Raw genomic sequence first — 22,023 nt, 5'->3', positions numbered from 1 at the left:
ATACAATGAAAGTGAATGGTGACTAAGGCTAACATTCTGCCAAGCATCTCCTTTGGTGTTCCATGGAAGAAAGAAAAATCATACAGGTATGGAAACACACGAGAGTGAGTAATGATGACAGAATTTTCATTTCTGAGTGAACAATACCTTTAACCGCTGAGAGTCACCGTCTATAGCAAGCCCTTTCGATATTTAATCACATGCAGGATTTGAGAAATAGATATCAGGAATGGAATTACTGCTAGTGAAAGTGCTATTTTTTTATATCAGTAATTACATTTGCACTTGTAAACTTTCATTCTTGACATAAGTAATGATGTCATTACTCACAGAAATACACATTCTTGATCCTAAAAATCTTATTTCATTTAAGAAAAAACAACATTACTGATATCTGTAGAATTTCACAATGATGTGTTTTTCACTCCTGTTCAAAACGCAATTACAGATATCTATAAATAATTACTTTCTAGTTGAAATTCTAATTAAAATATCAGCTATTTACCTCTTACTATTAAAAACAATATTTTTTTATCTCATTAATTACATTGTTACTACTACAAATATCCAGTCCTGATATCAACAATAGAATTATAACTAGTTAAATAAACATTTTTGGATATGTGTTTATGTTGTGCATGTAGAGGTTTTGTATTTCAGATATCTGGAAATGGAGTAAAATTGCAGAGCAATTTAAGATATCTTAAAAGGCTTTATTACTAGTTACAATCACATTACATATATGTTAAATTTACATTCACGCTGGTAAAACCCAAATTACAGATATTAAAAATGAGATAGATGTAATTCAATTATTGATATCGGGAATGGACATTTGCAGTAGTAACAATATAATTAATGATATCAAAAATTATTTAGATTTATGCATTTAATGTATTACAGATTTTTGTAATTGCATTTTGAACAAGAGTGAATGACAGATAATTGTGAAATTCTACTAGACAATATGCAATTATAGATATCAGTAATGATGTTTTTTACCTAGATATTTTTTTATCAAGAATGGGTCATTTTTATCACTGAAATGTCATTACTGATATCAAAAAGTAGCACTCTCATTAGTATTTCCATTCCTTTTTTCAAGAATGATCATTTTAACTAGTGAAAATTGAATTGTTGATATGTATAATTCATCTCCTACAAGTGATTAAATGTTGAAAGGGCTTGCGATACACCATCATATTGCAGCTTGCCCCGCTTGATCATTTGGGTCTGACAGATTTATTGGGTAGTAGACAAAAATCAGAGGGGACACTTACAATGTAGGTGCATTTGGGCTGGAAGGCATATGTTCCACATGTGTACAGGTGAGTGTGGTTGTAGCTCTGCAGGAAGCGAATGTAGTTGAAGCACTCAGTCTGAAAGACACATAGAGTAAAATGTGAAAGGGAGGGGAGAGCAAATGCAATTCACAAGGGCCATACAAAGTAAAGCTGTTATAACATAAAGGATGCAACATTAGCCAGTACCTGGTTATTCTTCCCCTTCGCTGCACACTCTTTTTTCTTTTCCACAGGAGCAGACCACTCAATCTAAGAGAGAGAGAGAGAGAGAGAGAGAGAGAGAGAGAGAGAGAGAGAGAGAGAGAGAGAGACAGAGACAGACAGACAGATGTGACTTTTGCGAGCAAATAGCACTCTGTATGGAAAATGTGTAACCCGCAACCTGCAATTTAACGCAAATGGCTTCGGCATTAAAAGAGTGAGTCATTTTTAAATGTTGATATTTTTGAATGATAAAATGTTAATGGCCTCGTCAATTGATGGTTTGTGGATTAGTATTTAGTGGGTGCTTGTTGAATAAGGAAATACGATTTTCTTTTTTCTTTTTTGAAGATACCTGCGGTCGGAGCTGTCGGCTGATGTCATTGGGATCCAGAGCGAAGATGTGCTCTCGGGCTCCCACGTACAAAACTCTCTCATGTTCTGCCAGGGTCAACATGGTGTAGTTCCACACCCCAACAGAGTGAAACCTCGCCATACTGTCATGCACATCTGAAGAGAGAGATGATGCAATGTTATTGGGGGTATCAAAAGGTGATCAAATGTCACAATCCAACTTGACTTATGGGCCTAAAAGGGAAAGTTCACCCAAATATGAAAATTCTGTCCTCATACTGCTCCAAACAAGTTTTCTGTCTCAGTCATCATTCACTTTAATCGTATGGAAAAAAAGATACATATCAAAGAGAATTGTGACAGGGCTAACATTATGTTTTACATCTGTTTTTGTTTTCTACAGAAGAAGAAAGCCATACAGATTTGAAACAACATGAGGAAGTAAATGATGAAATAATTGTTATTTTTGGGTGAATTATACTTTGTAACATTTTTAAATTACTTCATTTTAACAGATCTCCAAACTATAAAAGCCAACTTAGACCAGCATAAACTCCTTAACAAGTTTTCCTACTGGTCCAGACTGGTCTATGCTGATGTTTCACATACAACTTCAAAAAAATAAATGGAACATAAAATATCACATACCATTCATTACTTAGTATTTATCCATTACCATGTGATTATTTTTCAAAGGAGCCCACACACAAGGTAATCGGATGCATAGAACATTAGATTATCCACATGAAGCACAATGTTACATATGGTCACCAGGAGATGGTGCCAAGTAAATGACACAAACACGCTGCAGCATTTTTGAGTGAAAAGGCACTCAATCTCATAACTAAAATCATATCTCCATGCTATGCATACCTTTAGTCATTGTTGTGTTTGCATGTGTAATTAGTTCTTATGTACAATTATTTGTCCTATCCCTCTTGGTTTAGAGAGGCTTTTGAATGCGTGGAGACGTTTTTGTACACTATGATAAACTATTTTTGTAATACTATAACTTTAGATTTCTTTGTCATATCAACACAACATTTTTCTCAGATACAGTTGACATGATTGGGAACAAAACAAAAGCAGTTTTTTGAAGACACCTTATTTACAACCAGAGATATACAGTATAATGTCAAATAAGACAAATATGAAAAAAGTTACACTTTTTTTCTTCTTAGATATTTCAGCAGTTTCTTACACTGAGAGTTTTAGAATGTATCATAACCTATATTATTAAAAAAACTGAAAGGTTTACTTTACAATGATACCAAACACTTGACCCTCCCTTTTTTTTTTTTTTTCTTTAAAAACACCTTCAGAGCTTAAAGGGTTAAAGGGAAAGTACATTTTTTATGTAGATTTTTTTATTTGCATTCCTAAACAACTGATACAAGAGTAGTGGTTTGACAAAGTTTTAGTTTATTAACTTGATTGTATTAAAAGACACAATTGGTTGTTACCTCAACATGGTGGTGACCCACAATATGTAGATTTTTTTTTTTTTTTCCAAGGTGACTGATTTGACTTGAGCCTTGCAGAAATTGTTCACCCAAAAATGAAAATAGATAGCCCATAGGACTTTCTTTTTTATGTGCAACACAAAAGGAAAAACTCAAATGTATATTACGTTCTGTCATTTCAGTACAATGGCAGTTGATATATTTTTTTTTAATAATAGTCCATGTGGGTCTTGAGTCATATTCTGAAATATGATACACAACCCAAGTCTTCTGAAAGCATAGGATAGGTTTTGCTGAGAAACAACTCAAAATGAAAGTAACTTTTCATTGAAAGTCTTGACATCCTTTGCACATTTATGAGTGCATGAGTAAAGCTTCACAGTTCATGTGGTAACTTGCGTTGTTTTTAGCGCCAAACAACGCACATTCTCGTGTAAACCAGCAAGCCACTGTAAACAAGCTTCTCTCAAAGTGCTTATGGACATGCAATGTCCAACAGATTTGGAGCAACATGAGGGTGAGTAAATAAAACAGAATTTTCATTTTTGGGAGAACTATTGCTTTATTCTCATGTGAGTGTACATAAATTAAAACATGTATTTACATTTTATTTCTAATAATATCATTAAGACTCTTTTAATTGGAAAAATGCACTTTAAACTAGTGAAGAGCTTTGTGGGAAAGTGGTTGTGACCAGCCATTTTGATCTATTCAGCAGGAATGTACCACCTGAATACTCTACAATAAACTACTTACTGAACTGATTAACTGTCATAGCAGATGGGTGCAGAGAGGAGAGAGAATTACAAGCAAGTGCTCCAAGAGAAGAAGGTAGAGAAGGAATCTTAGAAAGACTGTGAGTGGTGGATTCTAGCAAGAACGAAGTCAAGAGAGTGTGTGGTTATTAGCTGGAGACTGGCAGCTTGGTAATGTGTAAGAGGGCTGAAGGAGCCAAGAGGAGAGGGAAAACAGACTTCCCCCCAAGGGGGATGGAGAACATCTGCTGGGTTACAAACAGACAGGGAGTTGTGACACACAGATACACACATGCTACACACTTCTAAATACCTGCATAATGATTCAAGCACCTTTCAGCCAGTCACAGACAGAGTTTATTAAGTCAAATTATTTTTTAGAGAAGCTGCAATTATAGAATGTGAAGCAAGGTGCACTTACGGATCCCAACCAGACAGTGGCAGCGTTGAGAAAGCTATCCACTGTTCTTTGTAGGGGTTCCCTGTTGTAAAACAGACTAACAAACTGAAGTAAAACAATCAATGGGGTGACCAAGTCTAGATATTACACTTTTTCCATAAGTGCGTATGCACAATGCATAGGCACATGCCTTAAAGGGTCATGAAGTCATTACACTGACACCTAGTGGATTGGATGCAGCATAATTTAAATGCGGTATAATTATGTAAGATTGACAACAAGCATTTGAAATGGGCACTGCAGTCCAAATTCAAAATATTGGAGAGTTGTCTGCCCCGCTCCAGACTCGAAGCTCATGCGGGTTGCCAGAATGTTGACACGCACATTAGCCAACTCAGCATCCGTTTTAAAGGATTTCTGGGCTTTAAGCTGTCTCCATCTTGCAAAGGCATCTCCAATATTTATCCATGTTTTAATACGCCTCTTGTCATGGTGGTTTTTAGGCGGATGGCGAGGCTTTTTAGGTCGGGTGGAATCTATTATCTCTGATCCAGTTTGTTTGCTGGCTTCCGTGGCTGCAGCCCGCAGTGTTGTTTGCCTGCAAACTTGTTCAAATCTGGCAACCCGGTGGTGTCGAAATACTATTGGTGAGTGGGCAGTGGGCGGGCTCACATAAGCCAAAACATAAAGAGAAATTCCGGCCTGGAATTAAAACTTCTAAATATAATATACAGGCTGTAGCATTGTTATCGGAGAATCCAGTATTTCAACTTAGCATGTTTCCTAATTTTCTAATGACATATTATGGCCAATTTATGATTTAGTACAGTAAACATATTACAAATAGCACTTTTAAAATCAATAATTTTCAGTTTCAGATGCCATTGTAGAAATGTAGTATTCACAGTCAGCCGTGATTACTTTAATCAATGAGTGAAAGTGTCAAATAACAGGACGGTTACTGCGATTAAGCGAGTAGTATTTGGCTGGTCATGTGATTCTAACATGGCAGCCCCCATGTGCGGACCCTCTCCATGTAGAATAAAACAGCTTTTATAAGGTTACTGATATGACTGGAATCTTCATTTTAATGTGAATGGTCATGATTTCCTACATATAGTTAAAGAAAATAAAATGTTCTTTAAAAAATGTTTATAAAAAAAACTATTATGGAAATGAGTTTTAATGTTAAGGGTAAAGCTTTTTTTTTAGCCATTTCATTCATCCAGTTTAGAAACTAAACTTAAAGCAACGTCATCAAATTTGAGGTATATGCATAAACTCGCAAACAGTTTTGATTGGCAGAAGAGTACACTAATATGTAATTAGATTCTGAGCCTTTCTCCATATTATTCATGAGATGGAATACTTTCATCTAATAACTACCCTCCCATGATGAGCTCGCATTTCAGTGGAGAAATCGAAATCACACGTGAATGTGACAGCGGTTCCAAAAGACAATAGTAGCATAACTGGGCAGAGAGTGAGTCTCTGTGTGTATAGAAAAAAAGAAAAGAAAAAAAAGAGCAGTAAGTAAAGACATGCTAAAAATAAATATCACTTTGAATGGAATCCAGATGTGAGCAACACAAAAGGGAACTTTGTGTGTATGTGTGTGTGTGTGTCTTTGTCCTTCATTAGTTTTCAGCTGGACTGAATGAGAGGGCAGTGGAGGAGGGCGCTCAAGTTAGGGGAATCGAGCCGCAAAACTAAAACCAAATCAGGTTAAAGGTTGCTGTTTGCCTCTGATGTTCCTCCATGGCTCTTTACAAAGCAGTTTTGCTATAAATTCAGTCTTACCCTGCTTATAGTTCATAACCGCAGCACTCCGAACACACACACTGTGCTATTAAAGACCTATTTTAAGCCCTTTGATGCTGCAACATGGATACCAAAACAAAAAAAAACTAGAAACACTGATGAAAATGGACACACACACGCGCGCACACAGACACGCACACACATACACCCAAATTATGATGAGAAAGATCAAGTGAGCATGCACACACATACATATGCTGTAAAAATGCCCTCATTTACTAGGACAAAGATCCAATGAAGAAAGTCAACGTCTGAGGGTGACACACAAAGGAGAAATTAAAAAAGAAGAAAGGGAAAAAGACATTAAGAAAAACGTAGGTGGTGTGTTTAGGCAGACACACAAACACACAAATACACACACAGTGCTTTAGAGCGTGAGAGAGTAGGTGGGTGTGGGGAGAGGGGAAATGTTGTAACTGCAGTAGATTAGATGAAGGAGTGGTGGGGCTGCTACTGCTTTGGGAAGGGAAGAGAGGAGAACACAGCTCAGCACAGGAAATGGTCAGAGCAGATTACCACAACAACAGAATGAAAAACTCACAAACACCACAAAAGTGGAGAAAGAAAGAGGTGTGGTGCAGAGAAAATTGCCAAAAAGAAAGAAAATTTGCACTTGAGATTTCTTAAATCTCCAATTTTTTTCCCTCCAAGACAGCAAGTTGAATAGAGAGCAAATGAAGATTTGGTTGCTTGCTTGTCCTTCATCTTTTTGTTCTCTGGTTGTTTTGTGAACTTCTTAAAAGTGTTTGACTTTCATCTTCTTCTCCTTTGTGACAGGCGGATGGCAGAGCTGCTGACAAGTGTGTTGCACCACCTACTGCACTGGAGTGAATTTCCTGATGAATATTTCTTTCAGCCTGAACAATTAGTTTTTCTCGTGATCATGACTTAATTTTTTTTGAGATCTCGACGTCTCTCTGTCATTGACAACTTCCAGATTAGTGTCGGACACCTTAGAAAAGACTATCACGTCTACAACTTTGTCGTAGAAAATACAGTGACGCTGAACGTTTGGTCAATTTCATTGCCAGCCAACTTGAGGGACCGGGACGTCTGCATGACTGCGGTCAAGCCAGCCGCGATTTAGATCCGAGTGCGCGCATATTGCAGTTATAACTGTACTTTGCAGAAAGCACAGAAAGACGTGCTTCTTGACTCCTGTTGAGTGCAGAAGAAAGCGAGTCTTACTCTATTGATGAAAAAGCGTTTATTAAGTGTTTGTGAAGTGCTACCTGGTGTTTATTAATATGTTGACAAACAGCAAGTCTCCTGCTTAGGACCAAAATTCGTTCAGACCAAATTCATTCTTTTATTTTGTTTTTTAAAAAGTGCAATAATGAATTTTACTCCTAAAGACATGAATTGTAATTTTGTAATATATGTAGGAAATCTTGACCATTTCGATTAAAATGAAAACTCAGTAATCGCAGTAACCGTCCTGTTATTGGACACTTTCATGCATTGATTCAAGTAATCATGACTTACTGTGAATACTAAATTCTACAATGGCATCTGAAACTGAAAACAACTGATTTTAAAAGATGCTGCATCAGAGCTGCTAGGTGTCAGTGTAAGTCCAAGATGACACAAAGACAAAAGTTACTGAGTGTACCTTTAATTTCTGTTAAAAAAAGCTGGATGAAGCGATTTGAATGGAGCATAATGCAGGTGTCCTGATACGCATTTTTTAAAAGTTGACATTTTTGTAAACTTAACACTGTGTCTTAAAAACATAGCGCTCCTGTGTGAGACGCCTGTCTAGCTAGCGCATGTTTACATATAAAGAACAATAAAGAAAAACAGCAAGTATGCTGCTTGGGGGCCATTCACAACAAATGAATTATTGTGTTAAAAAAGCTTGATGCAGTGATATGAATGGAACAGAATGCTGGTGTCTCGATACACTTATTTAAAGTACTTTTAAAAAAACTTGAAATGCTGTCTTAAAAATGCACCGCTCCTGCGCAATACGCTGAAAAAACAGTGCCACAACTTCCATGTAGCACGTGTTTACATAGAAAAATAATAATAATAAATATATTATAATAAACCAATAATAAAAAGAAAATCTACTTTTTAGGGGCGGTTCACACTGAAGCATTCTAGTGTTAAAAAAGCAAGACAAAATGGAATGAATGGAACAGAAAGTTGTAATTCTTTAAAACACGGCCCTCCTTCATCGCAACATCCGTCAAGCAAATGTTTAAATAGAAAAACAATTAAAAAACAGCAAGTCTCCTGCTTAGGGGCCATTCAGACTGAATGTGTTAACGAATGCAGGAGAATGCAGGTGTCTTGATAAACATTTTTAAAGCGGACGTTCTTTTAACACATGATGCTGAAAAAAACAGCCAGACATGGCGCAACATCCGTCTAGTGCATGTCAAATAGAATAGAATCCTAGAATAGAATCCTTTATTTTGGTCACACATTATACACACAGGTTTTTGCATATATACAGTGAAATGTATACATTTTCACATATCCCAGCTAAGCTGGGGTCAGAGTACAGGGTCAGCCATGATACAGCACCCCTGGAGCAGGTAGAGTTAAGGGCCTTGCTCAAGGGCCAAACAGTGGCATCTTGATGGTGCTGGGGCTTGAACCCCCGACCTTACATTTATATTTACATTTATGCATTTGGCAGATGCTTTTATCCAAAGTGACTTACAGTGCACTTATTACAGGGACAATCCCCCCAGAGCAACCTGGAGTTAAGTGCCTTGCTCAGTGACAATGGTGGTGGCCATGGGGATCAAACCAGCAACCTTCTGATTGCCAGTTATGTGCTTTAGCCCACTACGCCACCAACACCTTCTGGTCAGAAACACTGAGCCTCAACCACTGAGCCACCACTGCCCCCGTCATATCGCTATTACAAATTGTGAATGACTCCTGAGAAAACATCTTCTCAAACCCCTCTAGAGTTTCAGAAGAGATCTCAACAATGTCACAAACTGTGCTGAGACTTTGAGCAAGTTTGCTTTTGAAAGAACTCAATGATTAAACATTTCTCATTTCAATTCTTCAAAGACCAATTATCTGAGATGTGCTACATTTATTTTAAAAGATATTTGCTACTCTGTCAACAATTTTCTCATTTGCTGCTACTTTTATTTCTCCTTCATGCAAAAAATAAGAATCTGAAAGGAAACATAACTGAGAATGACTGTATCATTATGTCTTCAGACCTATGAAAAAGCAACATCGGAGTAATAACATTTTCCTCGAGGCATGCAAGAGTTTGTAGAGTGTATGAGGGGAATGCTAGAGATAACTAAAGAGGTATGGCTGCTCAGAAAGTTACAGAAACTGTATGGGAGTTAAAGAGCAAGGTGGAAATGGAAAAAGAAAGATTGAGATAAAATGAAAAAGAGAGAGTGAAAGAGACAGAATGACAGTAAAAGGGAAAGATGTGCAAAAGGTTGTCGAAAATAGGCAGTAGTTTGACAGTCCAGGCAGTGAGACGGCAGTCGAGAATTGAGCTCGCAGCTTGTACTGAGTGTGACCTTTTCATGAAAGTGGCAAGCATACAAAAAATAGAAAGACTTTCTTTTTTCTGCCCCCTTTAACAAACAGCCTCCTGGAGCTTACAGGTTCACAAAGGGTATAGGGGACAAATGTATTGAATGGAAAAGAAACACGGTTTTCCCAACAATGAGAAGTGCAATCACAGGAGAGGGCATCTGCTTAACTCGAGAGTATAAATCAAAGACAAATCAGTGTATATCTGAGAGTGTGTGTGTGTGTGTGTGTGTGTGTGTGTGTGTGTGTGCTATCTGGGTGTGGGGATGGGATCTGCACAGATAGATGGATAGGACAGGCTTTAGTCCTCTTACATAAACACATACACACACTCAGCTGGCCCGCCATTTTCAACCGAGGCCGTCATTATAGTAATTGGAGGGTAAAGAGTTGTGCTGGGCAGGCAGTCCCTTTCTTTTTCTCTTTCACTCTGTAGCTTTGCCATCCTCAGCTTTGTTGGACTTTGTGCATTTATGCTATTCCTCTAAGTCAGCAGGAGTTTCCTCTAGCCTCCAATGAAATTTATCTTTAATTTACGTTAGACTTCGTCTTTCTCTCTTTTTATCTGGCCTCTGTGCGCTGGGTTGCCAGTTGTGGTTCTCTGTTGCCAGCAGTGGAAAGTTACGGGGTGGGGCGTGGAGATGGCGGGGTCTCTGACTCCACTCTGAACTCTTAAAGCTGTTTTTAGTGGGCCACAGGGTGAGCAAGCGGCCCGCTACAAGTGAAAACAACAGTTTCATGGCTGCCAAAAAAGTTGTGGCTCTTTGATGATAAATGAAAAAGAAAAGACAGAGAGACACGTGTTTGCGTTTCTTGCGAATCCCCCAGTGTTATTATGTCGGGGATAATTGTGGAGGTGGGGACTTTGGGGGGCAGGAGTGTGGAAAGTCGTGGGTAAATATTATCTCTGCTGCGATCCAGCTCCCCACCTCCAACCACACACACTCACACACTACTGAAGCTCTAAATCCCTCAGACTGCCAGTCTAAGCACTATGTACACACACAGAAGCAAACATTAATGTGCATATCGATGCTTTGCCTATTTTATGTCTTTCATCCTCAGCAAAAAGCACATGTGTCTACTGGTCTAGTGTTTATGTGGCTTAGGGCCTGTACGGACTCACACATGACCAAGAACTGTAGTTAAACACACACACTGCAGACACATTGTGTACTTTTCTTTTTTGGACTTTCTTTGACGTCCCACATCTTCTTTTGCCCTCCCTTGCTGTAGCTCAACTGGCCATTTCCTGTCCATTTAAGGCAGTGTGTTCTCAGCCTGCACTCTCTCTACTGCTGGCTTAAAAGGAGATATTATCAGTTTATGAGAGTACATATCAAATTATGCCTACTGCTGTATGTTTAATGTAACTGTTTGTTTGATTATAAACAGAGATTTGGAAGCCATTTTCCATGAATAGGGTACAATATAGGGCGATAAAAATTATTCAGTAACGGTTGCGTGCAAAATGTGTGACAAAGCTAAATATTACATTTGAAATAAAATTAATAATTAAAAATACTTTTATACTTTAATTAAATATGCAGTAAATTCAATATCTTGTCAACATTCTGAAATTGCTATATTGATTTTAATTGTTGGATACAGTCAAGAAGGTCAAGACTTTCGAAATAGGACAGGCAAAATTCACATACTTTTTTGTAGTCAATCACGATTAATCGAAGATTTGGAAAGTGCTGAAGTTTTACTCTATATATACCGTTTTTCCTGTTAAAATGCATTTATTTACATCTTACAAATGAAACCAAAACAATATGTAGTAATATGATGCTTTATTAACATTTTCCAAACCAATCCTTCCAAAGTATAAATATAGAAATACTCTAAACTATCACCAATTCAAGTAATTCAAGTAACATTAAACATATCCCAAAGTCTAAGTGGGAGCTTGACTAAATGAAAGAACTAGTCTCCATAGGTCGCATATTCATTGCGATGGGCATTAAATCTCTTACACTTTCATCCTTCACAATATTAATCTGCCAGTAGTCTGTGGCTATCCAAAGGCACATTCATGTTCCTGTGCCACGTGCCACATTCATGATTCCCGTCAGGCCGTCAACACCAGCGTCAATCCGCTCTTTAAACTCCATATGAAAAGCGCTTTCAGATAAAGATGTCTCATTCTGTGTTTTGGTGATAAGACTTCTGTGGTAATTAAAAAACACCTAAGATAGGATGAAAAATAGTCCCATCTGGGCTTGTTTTGTGCAACAAATAGCATTTAGAGCTCCTTTCTCCATAATTTTATCACTGACATGGAAGCGCTAGTGTGTGTGTGTTGTGAAGTGTGCATCAGTGTAATGACTCAGGGCGGACACATCGCAAAAGTTCCACCCTTCCAACAAGTGTTTGATGCTGGTTTATGCTGTATTAACGGTAAATGCATTTATCGCAATTAACGTTTTCAAGTTAAACGTTTTTAATTAATCGCATGTGTTAATTAACACATTAATTCTGATAGCTCTAATTTTCATAAATTAAAATTATGAACTAATGAATTATCAATGACTCATTGTATTTTTATAAACTAACAAAGATTAATAAATGTTGTTAAAAATATTGTTCTTTGTTAGTTCATGATACCTAACAAAGAGAACCATATTGTAATGTTACCGAAAATGGTTTATCTAACATATTTTGCACACACAAAAATGAAAAAAAAAAAATACATTTAATACATTGGATATTTGGCTCTAATATTTTCAAAAAGTTATAACACACCAAGTTGTACCATTTTCGTGAAATGTGCCATAAAACTGGTAAAGACAGAGAAACCATAGAAGAAAAGGAGAAGAGATCAACGGTTGGAATAGGAATAAATGGAGTGAGTGCAAATGAATAGAGAAAGCCAAGCACTTTTAAATAATGCACTATAAAAACTGGCAGTAACCTGATATCTCTGTGAATTCAAAGCAAAAATCACACCTCTTATCTCAAATCTGCATGGAGAATGAAGGGAGGGGTCATATGAAGAAAACAAGAAAGAGATGGAGTACTAAAGAAAGAAAGAGTGCCATGAAAAGAGCGTGAGAATAAGGGCATGGGACAGTGGCATTAGGAGGAACTGCTCACAGTCCTGTATGGCCATTAGATACTCACCATTATATTTAACTGTCTTGCGTGGGACGGGGTTCCAGTTAACACAAATCCCCTTTTCAAACCCGATCACGAACATCACTAGAAGGACTTTGGCCCAGACCATTTCACCGGTCCCACTCGCTTTTTCACTCCACAGAATGCAGATTCTGATTGGACGACGAGGCGCGGATGATCCAGATTCACAACTGCTCCTGTCAAGGGAGATTGCAAACAACAAAACATAAACAAAAGTGATTATGGGCTCCACCTCCCACTATCCCTGCAGAGCCGGAAGTGTTTATAGAGAGACAAAACACAGTCAGTACAATTTAATTACAGATTTTACACTCTTTCAAAACGTACCACGATAAATGCATGTAGGCAGACCACCAGCCAAAAAGTGGATGCTTGTCAAAGCAGAGCAGCATCAACACAACACACAATCGTTTATGAGGAACATGCCACATATGGAGGATGGCTTGTTTTTGACAGCCACGGACAATGAGAGATGTGCTTGTAATTAAAATTGAAGGCAGCGTTCACTAGGATGCATTATTACGATGCCCGAAGCAAAGCTTCAAGGGAAATAGCGAAAAAAAATAAAGAAAAAAAAAAAACCCTAGAGCTGTCCTGTCTGTTCTGCACTAGCCATTTTCACACATTTGCTCTAATCATCAAGTCACACCTGTTTCACACTATTAAAAAGGGAAATTAGGGCCTTGATAATAATTGCTGATTTGAGAGAAAACCCACTGACTTTTAAATGTGCGTCAAATGTCAAATACTGTTTAGCGGCGCCAATAAAAATGTGAAAACCACTCTCTGCCTGTGCAGCATTTTAATTATTTAGCCCGAAATGTTGTGTGAATTCAAATGTACAAGATGATAAGCAAGTTTGGAGGGGTGGCCTTTTTACCATCACTGAATTGAGATGCCGACCTGTGCCGGAGTAATCTCACAACCATTGATTTCTGTTTTTCTTTTTCCATTAGCATGAAAGAGAGAGAGAGCCAGAGAGCGAGCGGGAGATAAGAGAAGTGAGAGATGATGGCGATTTGGTCCAAATGAGTTGTCTTAAATAGAAGGCATTGCAATATAGCAATTCGATGACTCACATCTTCACTTGCATGCCAGTTTTTATTGGATCGATGTGGCTCTGCTTATATCCAAGTTGCAAGGGAGGGACTGGTGGGATTGGAACGTGTCAGACTATTGTGACAAGTCGACAGGATTCGATAATTCAAGCTGTAAACTTCCGTTTGCCGTTGTTCGCTAAAAGATTTCTGACCATTACAGAGAGTTGTTCATATGATCATGCATAACCTACAGAGGGATTATGAGTAAAGCTCCAATAGCAACAGAGCAGAGGGGCCCTTACAGAGCTCATGCTAAATCTCCAGAAAACAACTATTTAACTACTAAGAACAGAGAGTAAAACGAACACATCATGTGGGAACCAGGAGGAACATTCTCAGCTAGCTAATTGAAGTATTAATTTAGAAGTAGTTTTTACTGCTATCTTAATTAGATTCTATTACAGATTAGATTGTAATATAAACTAAATATTGAAATCCTACATAGTTCTCTCCTTTATTTGCCAAGTACAGTTTAAATACAAGGAATTTTCATCAGTGTTTTTGCCAGTGCAGTACACTGAAAACAATTGGCCCTTAGTAAATTGTGCTTTATCAAATGTACCTCCTTTTATTCATTTAATTATGTTTTATTTTTATTTTTATTTAATAATAATATGATGTTTTTAAAGAAATATTCCAGGTTCAGTTCAAGTTAAGCTCAGTCGATAGCATTTGTGATCAGATCACAGACACCACATACGAATGTGGACAAAAACATTGTGTCCACATCACATTTGAGGTGTAAATGCTAATCCAGCACAGCGCCACCCCTCACCTGTCAATCAACTGCTGTGCTAAAACAAGAGTTTAAAACTTTGTCATTTACATGCGGTTTTAAAAGGAAAAAACTGTCCGATCAGAAAATGAAAGAAAGCGGATACATACACAATCACAACATACAGGCAATACGCTAAAATAGTGGATAATTCTGCTTGACATGTTGCGTTTGTGCTTAGATTAAATTTCAGCTGCATCTGGGAGAGACGTATTTTTCTTTGTCTTTTCTGACTTTGTTGTGCTTTAATTTGGGATGCACCGATACCACTATTTCTCTTCTGATCCGATATCGGAAATCTCAGTATCGGCCGATACCGATCCCGATCCGATACCAGTGTTTTTTTTTATTTTTTTTGCATAATCAGTTTAGAATATCTTTACATTATGGAATATGTTTACATTGTGGAACTAATTGGGTGTGCTCTTTACTATGTATTTAAATATAAATGTATAGCTTTATTAAGAAACACTTTTATTATTAACTAGTATACTGGATAATGTAGCAGCAAAATGAACAGTAATTTCAGTGTAAGTCATCAGTAGAAAAGAAGCGTTTATTTTTTTGGTGCAAAATGTTTTCAACTTGTATCTAGACTTTAAAAGATTCAGATCTCTTTTTTTGTTCAATTAAGTTGTAAGAAATAAGCTCACTTTTCATTCACACAGTTACTTTTTGAAACCCATTCAACTTTATCTTTTGTAAACAAATAATAATATATTATAACAATAATATTTCTCAATCGTGCACCTTTAAATTTTAAACCCTCACGCTTTTATTTTGACATTCTGAACTCTCCAGGAAGTCCTGTATGTGTCTGTTTGTAGGCAAGTTCACAGTAGTTTAATTCGCTTCTAATTCAAATTCTGGTAAAATGCACCTCCGTTGCCGTTCTAAATGCATATTATAAGTGAACCTAAATCTACATCTGAGATGTGGTTCATTAGTAACCCTGAAATATTTCGCACTGGAAGAAGGCTAATAGAAGGCTTAGCATGTGTGGTAACAGAGCAGCTCCATTCACTAACCCGCTGGTGCTGCGCATACTATATATTTACTTATTAAACACAGCCTTTTGTGATTCACAGAGCTATCGCACGTCGCAGTGGCTTGGAATAAAATGCACGAGTCATATGAACTACTTTAATTGTGTTTTTATGGTTCTTTTATGCCATTTTTTGAGCTTGACAGTAACGAACATGATAAACACACAGTATCGGATTTGGATCGGGGTCGTCGGACTGATACCTGATCCGTCTATAAACTTCAGTATCGGAGCTGATACCGATTCAGGTGAATGATGTATGTCGTCATAAAACAGAGACCCTCCCCTCCAAAACCGAACACAAGTGGTCACAGGAGATGCATTTAAGTGACCAGGTGTAAACAGCGATGTGTCTCACCTGACCACATGTGATTGGATCCCCCGAAATGCATATTAATACCAGGTGGAAATGGGCCAAACATTGGTACTCAAAACAAGAAAAAATCCAATGGGGTAAGAAAAAATAAACAAATTTTCTATACTAAACAAAACTAACCTAACCTAAAGTTAAAAGTTATTTTCTTGATTAAAATGTAAACTCCCCAAAATATGCTAGATTTCTCTGAAAACAAGCCTAAATATCTTACTGTGTGTCATTCTGCTTCTCAAGTAAATGTGTTTCGTTTGCATGTTTAGATATAGGATGTTTAGATATTTTTTACCAGAACACAAGACAAAAATACTGAGTAAGACATTTTTTTATGAATGTCCGGAAAACAGGGCAAAAGTTGAGTGATGACCAGCTTTGGCAGTCTAAAGCATTTCCCATGTCTTTTCAATTGGTTCCCTTCTCTCATACACTTCCTCTTGACTTCCTGTCCATAATAAGCACTTCCCTGGAACTAACATCCAAACCAATCCCCATGTTACTCATCTAAATTAAAAGTAAGACCCTTTTAACCATGACTTATTGACCCACAAGAGACAGCACATGTCAAGGCAATGATGGGGTCGTGACAGAGATGAAGGTCGGCTGTGAATTTGACGCCTAAACATACGAGCAAACAAGCAAAAGAGGAAACAACTCTAGCCATCTACAAAAACAAAACTTTGAGTCTAACACTGAAGAGCTTTTCTCCTTCCTTCCATCCATCCCTCCTTCAATGAAAGTTAAACAAAAGCCCTTTGCATGTCAGTGGCCAGTGAAATAGGAAGGAAATTTCACAACATCCTGCCACTATCTGTGTACCATGTCAACGATGATCAAAACTGACCCCTCAACATTGACTACTTAGATTGGAACGGCAAGAATGAATCCCCTAAAAAGCATCTACGTCAAACCCTCTTTTAAGCTTAAGTACAGCGCAGTATGCATAAACAGAATGATCCTACTGCTGAATACAAGAGGAAATCTGCCTTCAGCACATGATCTATTTATTTCTGTATAAGATCAGATGTCACTAGTCAAAACACAGCAGCATGCTTTTACCCTCTTGAGTAACAGACAGGGATCTTTTATTGTCACTTAACCATGATAGTAAGGCGCCCAACCAACTGGCCTGTGGTAAGAGGAGCCAAGGTCTCAAGCTCTCAAGGTCTCAGTCCTGCCCCTAAACCCTCTGGTTGATGTTTTCAGATCTTCATAGAGAGTCTCAGGCTTTTGAAAAGAGTCACATACTTTCAGAGGCTTAAGCTTTGAGCACTGCAAAAATCATTTTCTTGATGTTTTTGTTGTCTGTAAAATACGTAAATATACTTAAAGCAAGACATATTCTTGAAGCAAAATTACATACAATATATTATGTTTTGTTGTCAGAAAAATCAACATAATTTGGTGAGTCTTATAAACACAACAAAAAAACGTATTTACCAATTGTGTAAGAAATATAAAGGTTTTATTTTCTTACCCTGTTGGTAAATATTTGTTTTTCTTCCAAAAATTAAAATACTCCCATCATTTACTCACACTCATGCCATCCCAGATCTTTCTTCTGATAAACAGATATTACGATTTTTAGAAGAATATCTCGGCTCTGTAGACTCATACATTGCAATTGAATGGGTACCAAACCGTTGAGGTCCAAAAGCACATAAAGGCAGCATAAAAGTAACCCATACGACTCCAGTGGTTAAAGCCATGTCTTCAGAAGTGATATGATAGGTGTGGGTGAGAAACAGATCAATATATAAGTCCTTTTTAATATGCTCAACGCTTGAAGCTCTCTAAAAGAATGAGACTCTTTCCAAAAGGCTTTACTTGTTGTATGCAACAATTTTTTTTTTTAATTACAAAAAGTAATTTTGTTGTTTTAAGGATTTTTAGATATTTTACAGGAAAACAAGACAAAAACAGTAAGACTCTAAGACTTTTTGAGAGAATCTCTGGCTTTTAGAAAGAGTCTTGCACTTTCAAAAAGGGTCTCAGGCTTTCAGAAATTGTCTCAGACCTTCCGAAAGAGTTCGGGCTTTTTGAGAGTCTCAGGCTTTCAGAAAGAGTCTCAGGCTTTCCGAAAGAGTTCAGGCTTTTTGAGAGTCTCCGGCTTTCAGAAAGAGTCTCAGGGTTTCAGAAAAAGAATCTCAGGCTTTCAGAAAGACTCTCAGACTTTCAGAGAGAGTCTCAGGATTTCCGAAAGATTCTGAGGCTTTCCGAAAGAGTCCAGGCTTTTTGATAGATTATAAGGCTTTCATAAAGAGTCTCATGCCTTCAGACAGAGAGTCTGATGTTCAGAAAGAGTCTCAGGCTTTCAGAAAGAGTCTCAGGCCTTTTGAGAGTCTCAGGCTTTCAGAAAGAGTCTCAGGCTTTCCGAAAGAGTTCAGGCTTTTTGAGAGTCTCAGGCTTTCAGAAAGAATCTCAGGGTTTCAGAAAAAGAATCTCAGGCTTTCAGAAAGACTCTCAGGCTTTCAGAAAGACTCTCAGACTTTCAGAGAGAGTCTCAGGATTTCCGAAAGATTCTGACGCTTTCCGAAAGAGTCCAGGCTTTTTGATAGATTATAAGGCTTTCATAAAGAGTCTCAGGCCTTCAGACAGAGAGTCTGATGTTCAGAAAGAGTCTCAGGCTTTCGGAAAGAGTCTCAGACTTTTTGAGAGTCTCAGGCTTTCAGCAAGCATCTCAGGCTCTCAGAAAGGGCCACAAGCTTTCAGAAAAAAGTAATTGGGTTTCAGAGACAGTTTCAGGCTTTCTAGAAAGAGTGCCAGGCTTTTAGAGGGAAATTTAGGACTTTAGAGAACATCTCAGGCTTTCAAGGAGTGTCTCAGGTTTTTGTAAAGAGTCTTAAGCTTTCTGAAAGAGTCTCAGGCTTTCATAGAGAGTCTCGGGTCTTCAGCTTTGTGGTGGTAAAAGTGTTAAATGTTGGTTAACAGTAATGCTCTTTTATTTGCTTTGTTTGTGACAGTGCCTGCATCTAGCATGCATGTTTTATTTAGCATGTTCTTTTTTTTAGTGGAAGAAAGTGTGAATGTTGTTTTTGGTCAGACTGCGTGTGTGCTGTAAGTGTGACTGATGATGTTGGAAGTGGGAGTGTGTGAAAGAGTGGGAGGTTGACAGCTCATGTGTGTGTGTGTGTGTGTGTGTGTGTGTGTGTGTGTGTGTGTGTGTGTGTGTGTGTGTGTTGAATGATTGTGTGAGTGCCTGTGCATGTCTGTTTTCAGGCAACGACAGGCCATGTGCTCTTTGATTAATTATGACAATAGATGAAAGTCTGATAATCAAATGGAGTTTGGTCAGCTGCAGGCCTGCATCCGGTTACAGGCGCATCCCACTTCCTGTTCCACAGGAAAACCTCTCTGCCACTGGGATCCCTACTCCCAGTGCTCCACGATCAAGGCCATCTGTAAATCTGAGCAAAACATCAAAACTACATGTTCAAATAACTTGATGTTTTTTTTTCTTTTTCTTTTGATTTAAGGATATCTGAAATTCATTAGTCAATATAGTGTTTGCTACAGACTTGGGTTTGTGTTCTTTTCAAAATCCTCCCCAAAATTTTAACTCCTCCTAGAGTTTTCAAGCTACATCCACCAAACTTGGCACAGACCTTCAAACTGTAATGGAATAGTGTGCTTTATCTTATCTAACTAATCCAAGTTTCATGCTTTTGCACAATGGATTTCAAAACTCAAAACATTTCCATAGACATATATTAAGAGAATGTTAAAACGGGGCAATACTATATAAAATCCAACTACAAAATTTCAACGGTAAACAAGCTTTACCTATCTAGTTAATCTTGCAATTGGTGACTTTAGAGTTCACAAAGACAGACCATGTAATGAGTATGAAAATAACTTTTATGATGATCTGTCCTGTCTCACTTTCTGTCTCTCACTTTGTGTCTACAATTATCCAGATCTCACCTTTTTATTTTCGCTTATACTATAACATTAACTCCCTCTCTCTCTCTCTCTAATATCACATCTCTTTCTTTTGTCTTTCATCATCCCTCTATAAACCTGTCTCTTGATCTCTCTGAATATAATCCATCTCTCTCTCTCTGTGTCCTTGCTCTGTCAGTTGTTCTAATGATGTGGTTTAAACACAAAGTGATGAGTGAGTGTGCTTGTGTTCGGACATGTATGAGGGTGAGTTCGAAATTGGCAACACACACGTGTTTCCATGCCCCAGGAGTAGAGGATGCTGGGATACCCTCTCTGACCTGTCATTAATGCTGCATGTGTTCTCAATTAAATCAGCCTCATTAATGACAACAACCGTTCATTACCCAGTTGGTTTCACATGTGTTTGAATTCATTACTAAGTGTAAGAAATAGGTTGATTTCACACTACTCATGAGCAGTGCTTTAGTGCACGGTAGAACATCAGCAGAACAACAGCAATTAGTAAACAATGCAATGGTAACCACATTGTGGGCATATGGTTCCTTGGGGGACTTTAGGAGAAGGACATGTAGGCCGTTGCAATCCTTTTAAAGACGGAGCTATACGACAGGTTTGGCTTTAACATTATGCAATAACGATTACGGTTATGTTCTACTTTTATTATTTCAGTGATTAATGCTGGAGCACATAATAATTTCAACAGGGGACTGTAGCATGTTTGGAGAGCTGCCCCGGAGACTGGTAGGAATATTTATTATTTTGGTGTGTGTACAATATTTTACAGGGACACAGCTGCATTAGTTGCTGTTATTGTGCAGCAGCATAATATTTCTATTTACACATAAGCATGGATTCTACAGCACCACTTTTATGATTACAACACGACCCAAACATTATGACAGAATTCACATCGTGTTTTCTCTTTCTTGTACTATCCAGGTGCTTAAGTCTGTCTAAATGTATGGATAAACAGACGGAAAAACAAACAAATGGGTAGACGGACAGACAGACAGATAGACATACATACAGACAGACAGACGGATGGATGTACGGACAGACAGACAGACAGACGGATAGACAGACAGAGATAGACAGATAGATAGACAGACAGACGGATAAAAAATAGATAGACAGACAGGCAGACAGATAGATGGACAGACAGATGAAAAGAGATAGACAGACAGATATATAGACAGACAGATATATAGACAGACAGACAGATACAAAAATAGATAGACAGACAGACAGGCAGACAGATAGACAGACAGACAGATGAAAAGAGATAGACAGATAGATATGCAGACAGACAGATAAAAAATAGACAGACAGGCAGACAGATAGTTGGACAGATACAAAAATAGTAGACAGACAGACAGACAGACAGACAGATGAAAAGAGATAGACAAACAGGCAGATAGACAGACAGACAGACAGATAGACAGACAGACAGATGAAAAGAGATAGACAGATAGATATACAGACAGACAGATAAAAATAGACAGACAGGCAGACAGATAGATGGACAGACAGATGAAAAGAGATAGACAGATATATAGACAGACAGACAGATACAAAAATAGATAGACAGACAGACAGACAGACAGGCAGACAGATAGACAGACAGACAGATGAAAAGAGATAGACAGATAGATATACAGACAGACAGATAAAAAATAGACAGACAGGCAGACAGATAGTTGGACAGATACAAAAATAGATAGACAAACAGGCAGACAGATAGACAGACAGACAGATGAAAAGAGATAGACAGATAGATATACAGACAGACAGATAAAAATAGACAGACAGGCAGACAGATAGTTGGACAGATACAAAAATAGATAGACAGACAGATGAAAAGAG

At 37.8% G+C, this 22,023-nt stretch overlaps 1 protein-coding gene across 1 annotated transcript in view; it reads right to left on the bottom strand.

The window, feature by feature from the left end:
* sema4c (sema domain, immunoglobulin domain (Ig), transmembrane domain (TM) and short cytoplasmic domain, (semaphorin) 4C) overlaps window positions 1–22,023 on the bottom strand; it is a 92,083-nt gene that overhangs the window by 28,326 nt on the left and 41,734 nt on the right. The window contains 4 exon segments of the mRNA XM_052101376.1: window positions 1,281–1,379; window positions 1,491–1,553; window positions 1,861–2,015; window positions 12,950–13,140. Coding sequence (XP_051957336.1) covers window positions 1,281–1,379; window positions 1,491–1,553; window positions 1,861–2,015; window positions 12,950–13,052 — 420 coding nt within the window. The 5' untranslated portion in view covers window positions 13,053–13,140.

Source organism: Xyrauchen texanus, chromosome 3, assembly GCF_025860055.1.
Source record: "Xyrauchen texanus isolate HMW12.3.18 chromosome 3, RBS_HiC_50CHRs, whole genome shotgun sequence".
Lineage (NCBI taxonomy): Eukaryota > Metazoa > Chordata > Actinopteri > Cypriniformes > Catostomidae > Xyrauchen > Xyrauchen texanus.
Note: the sequence above shows the minus strand (reverse complement) of the source record. Positions and strands in the feature narration are given on the sequence as shown.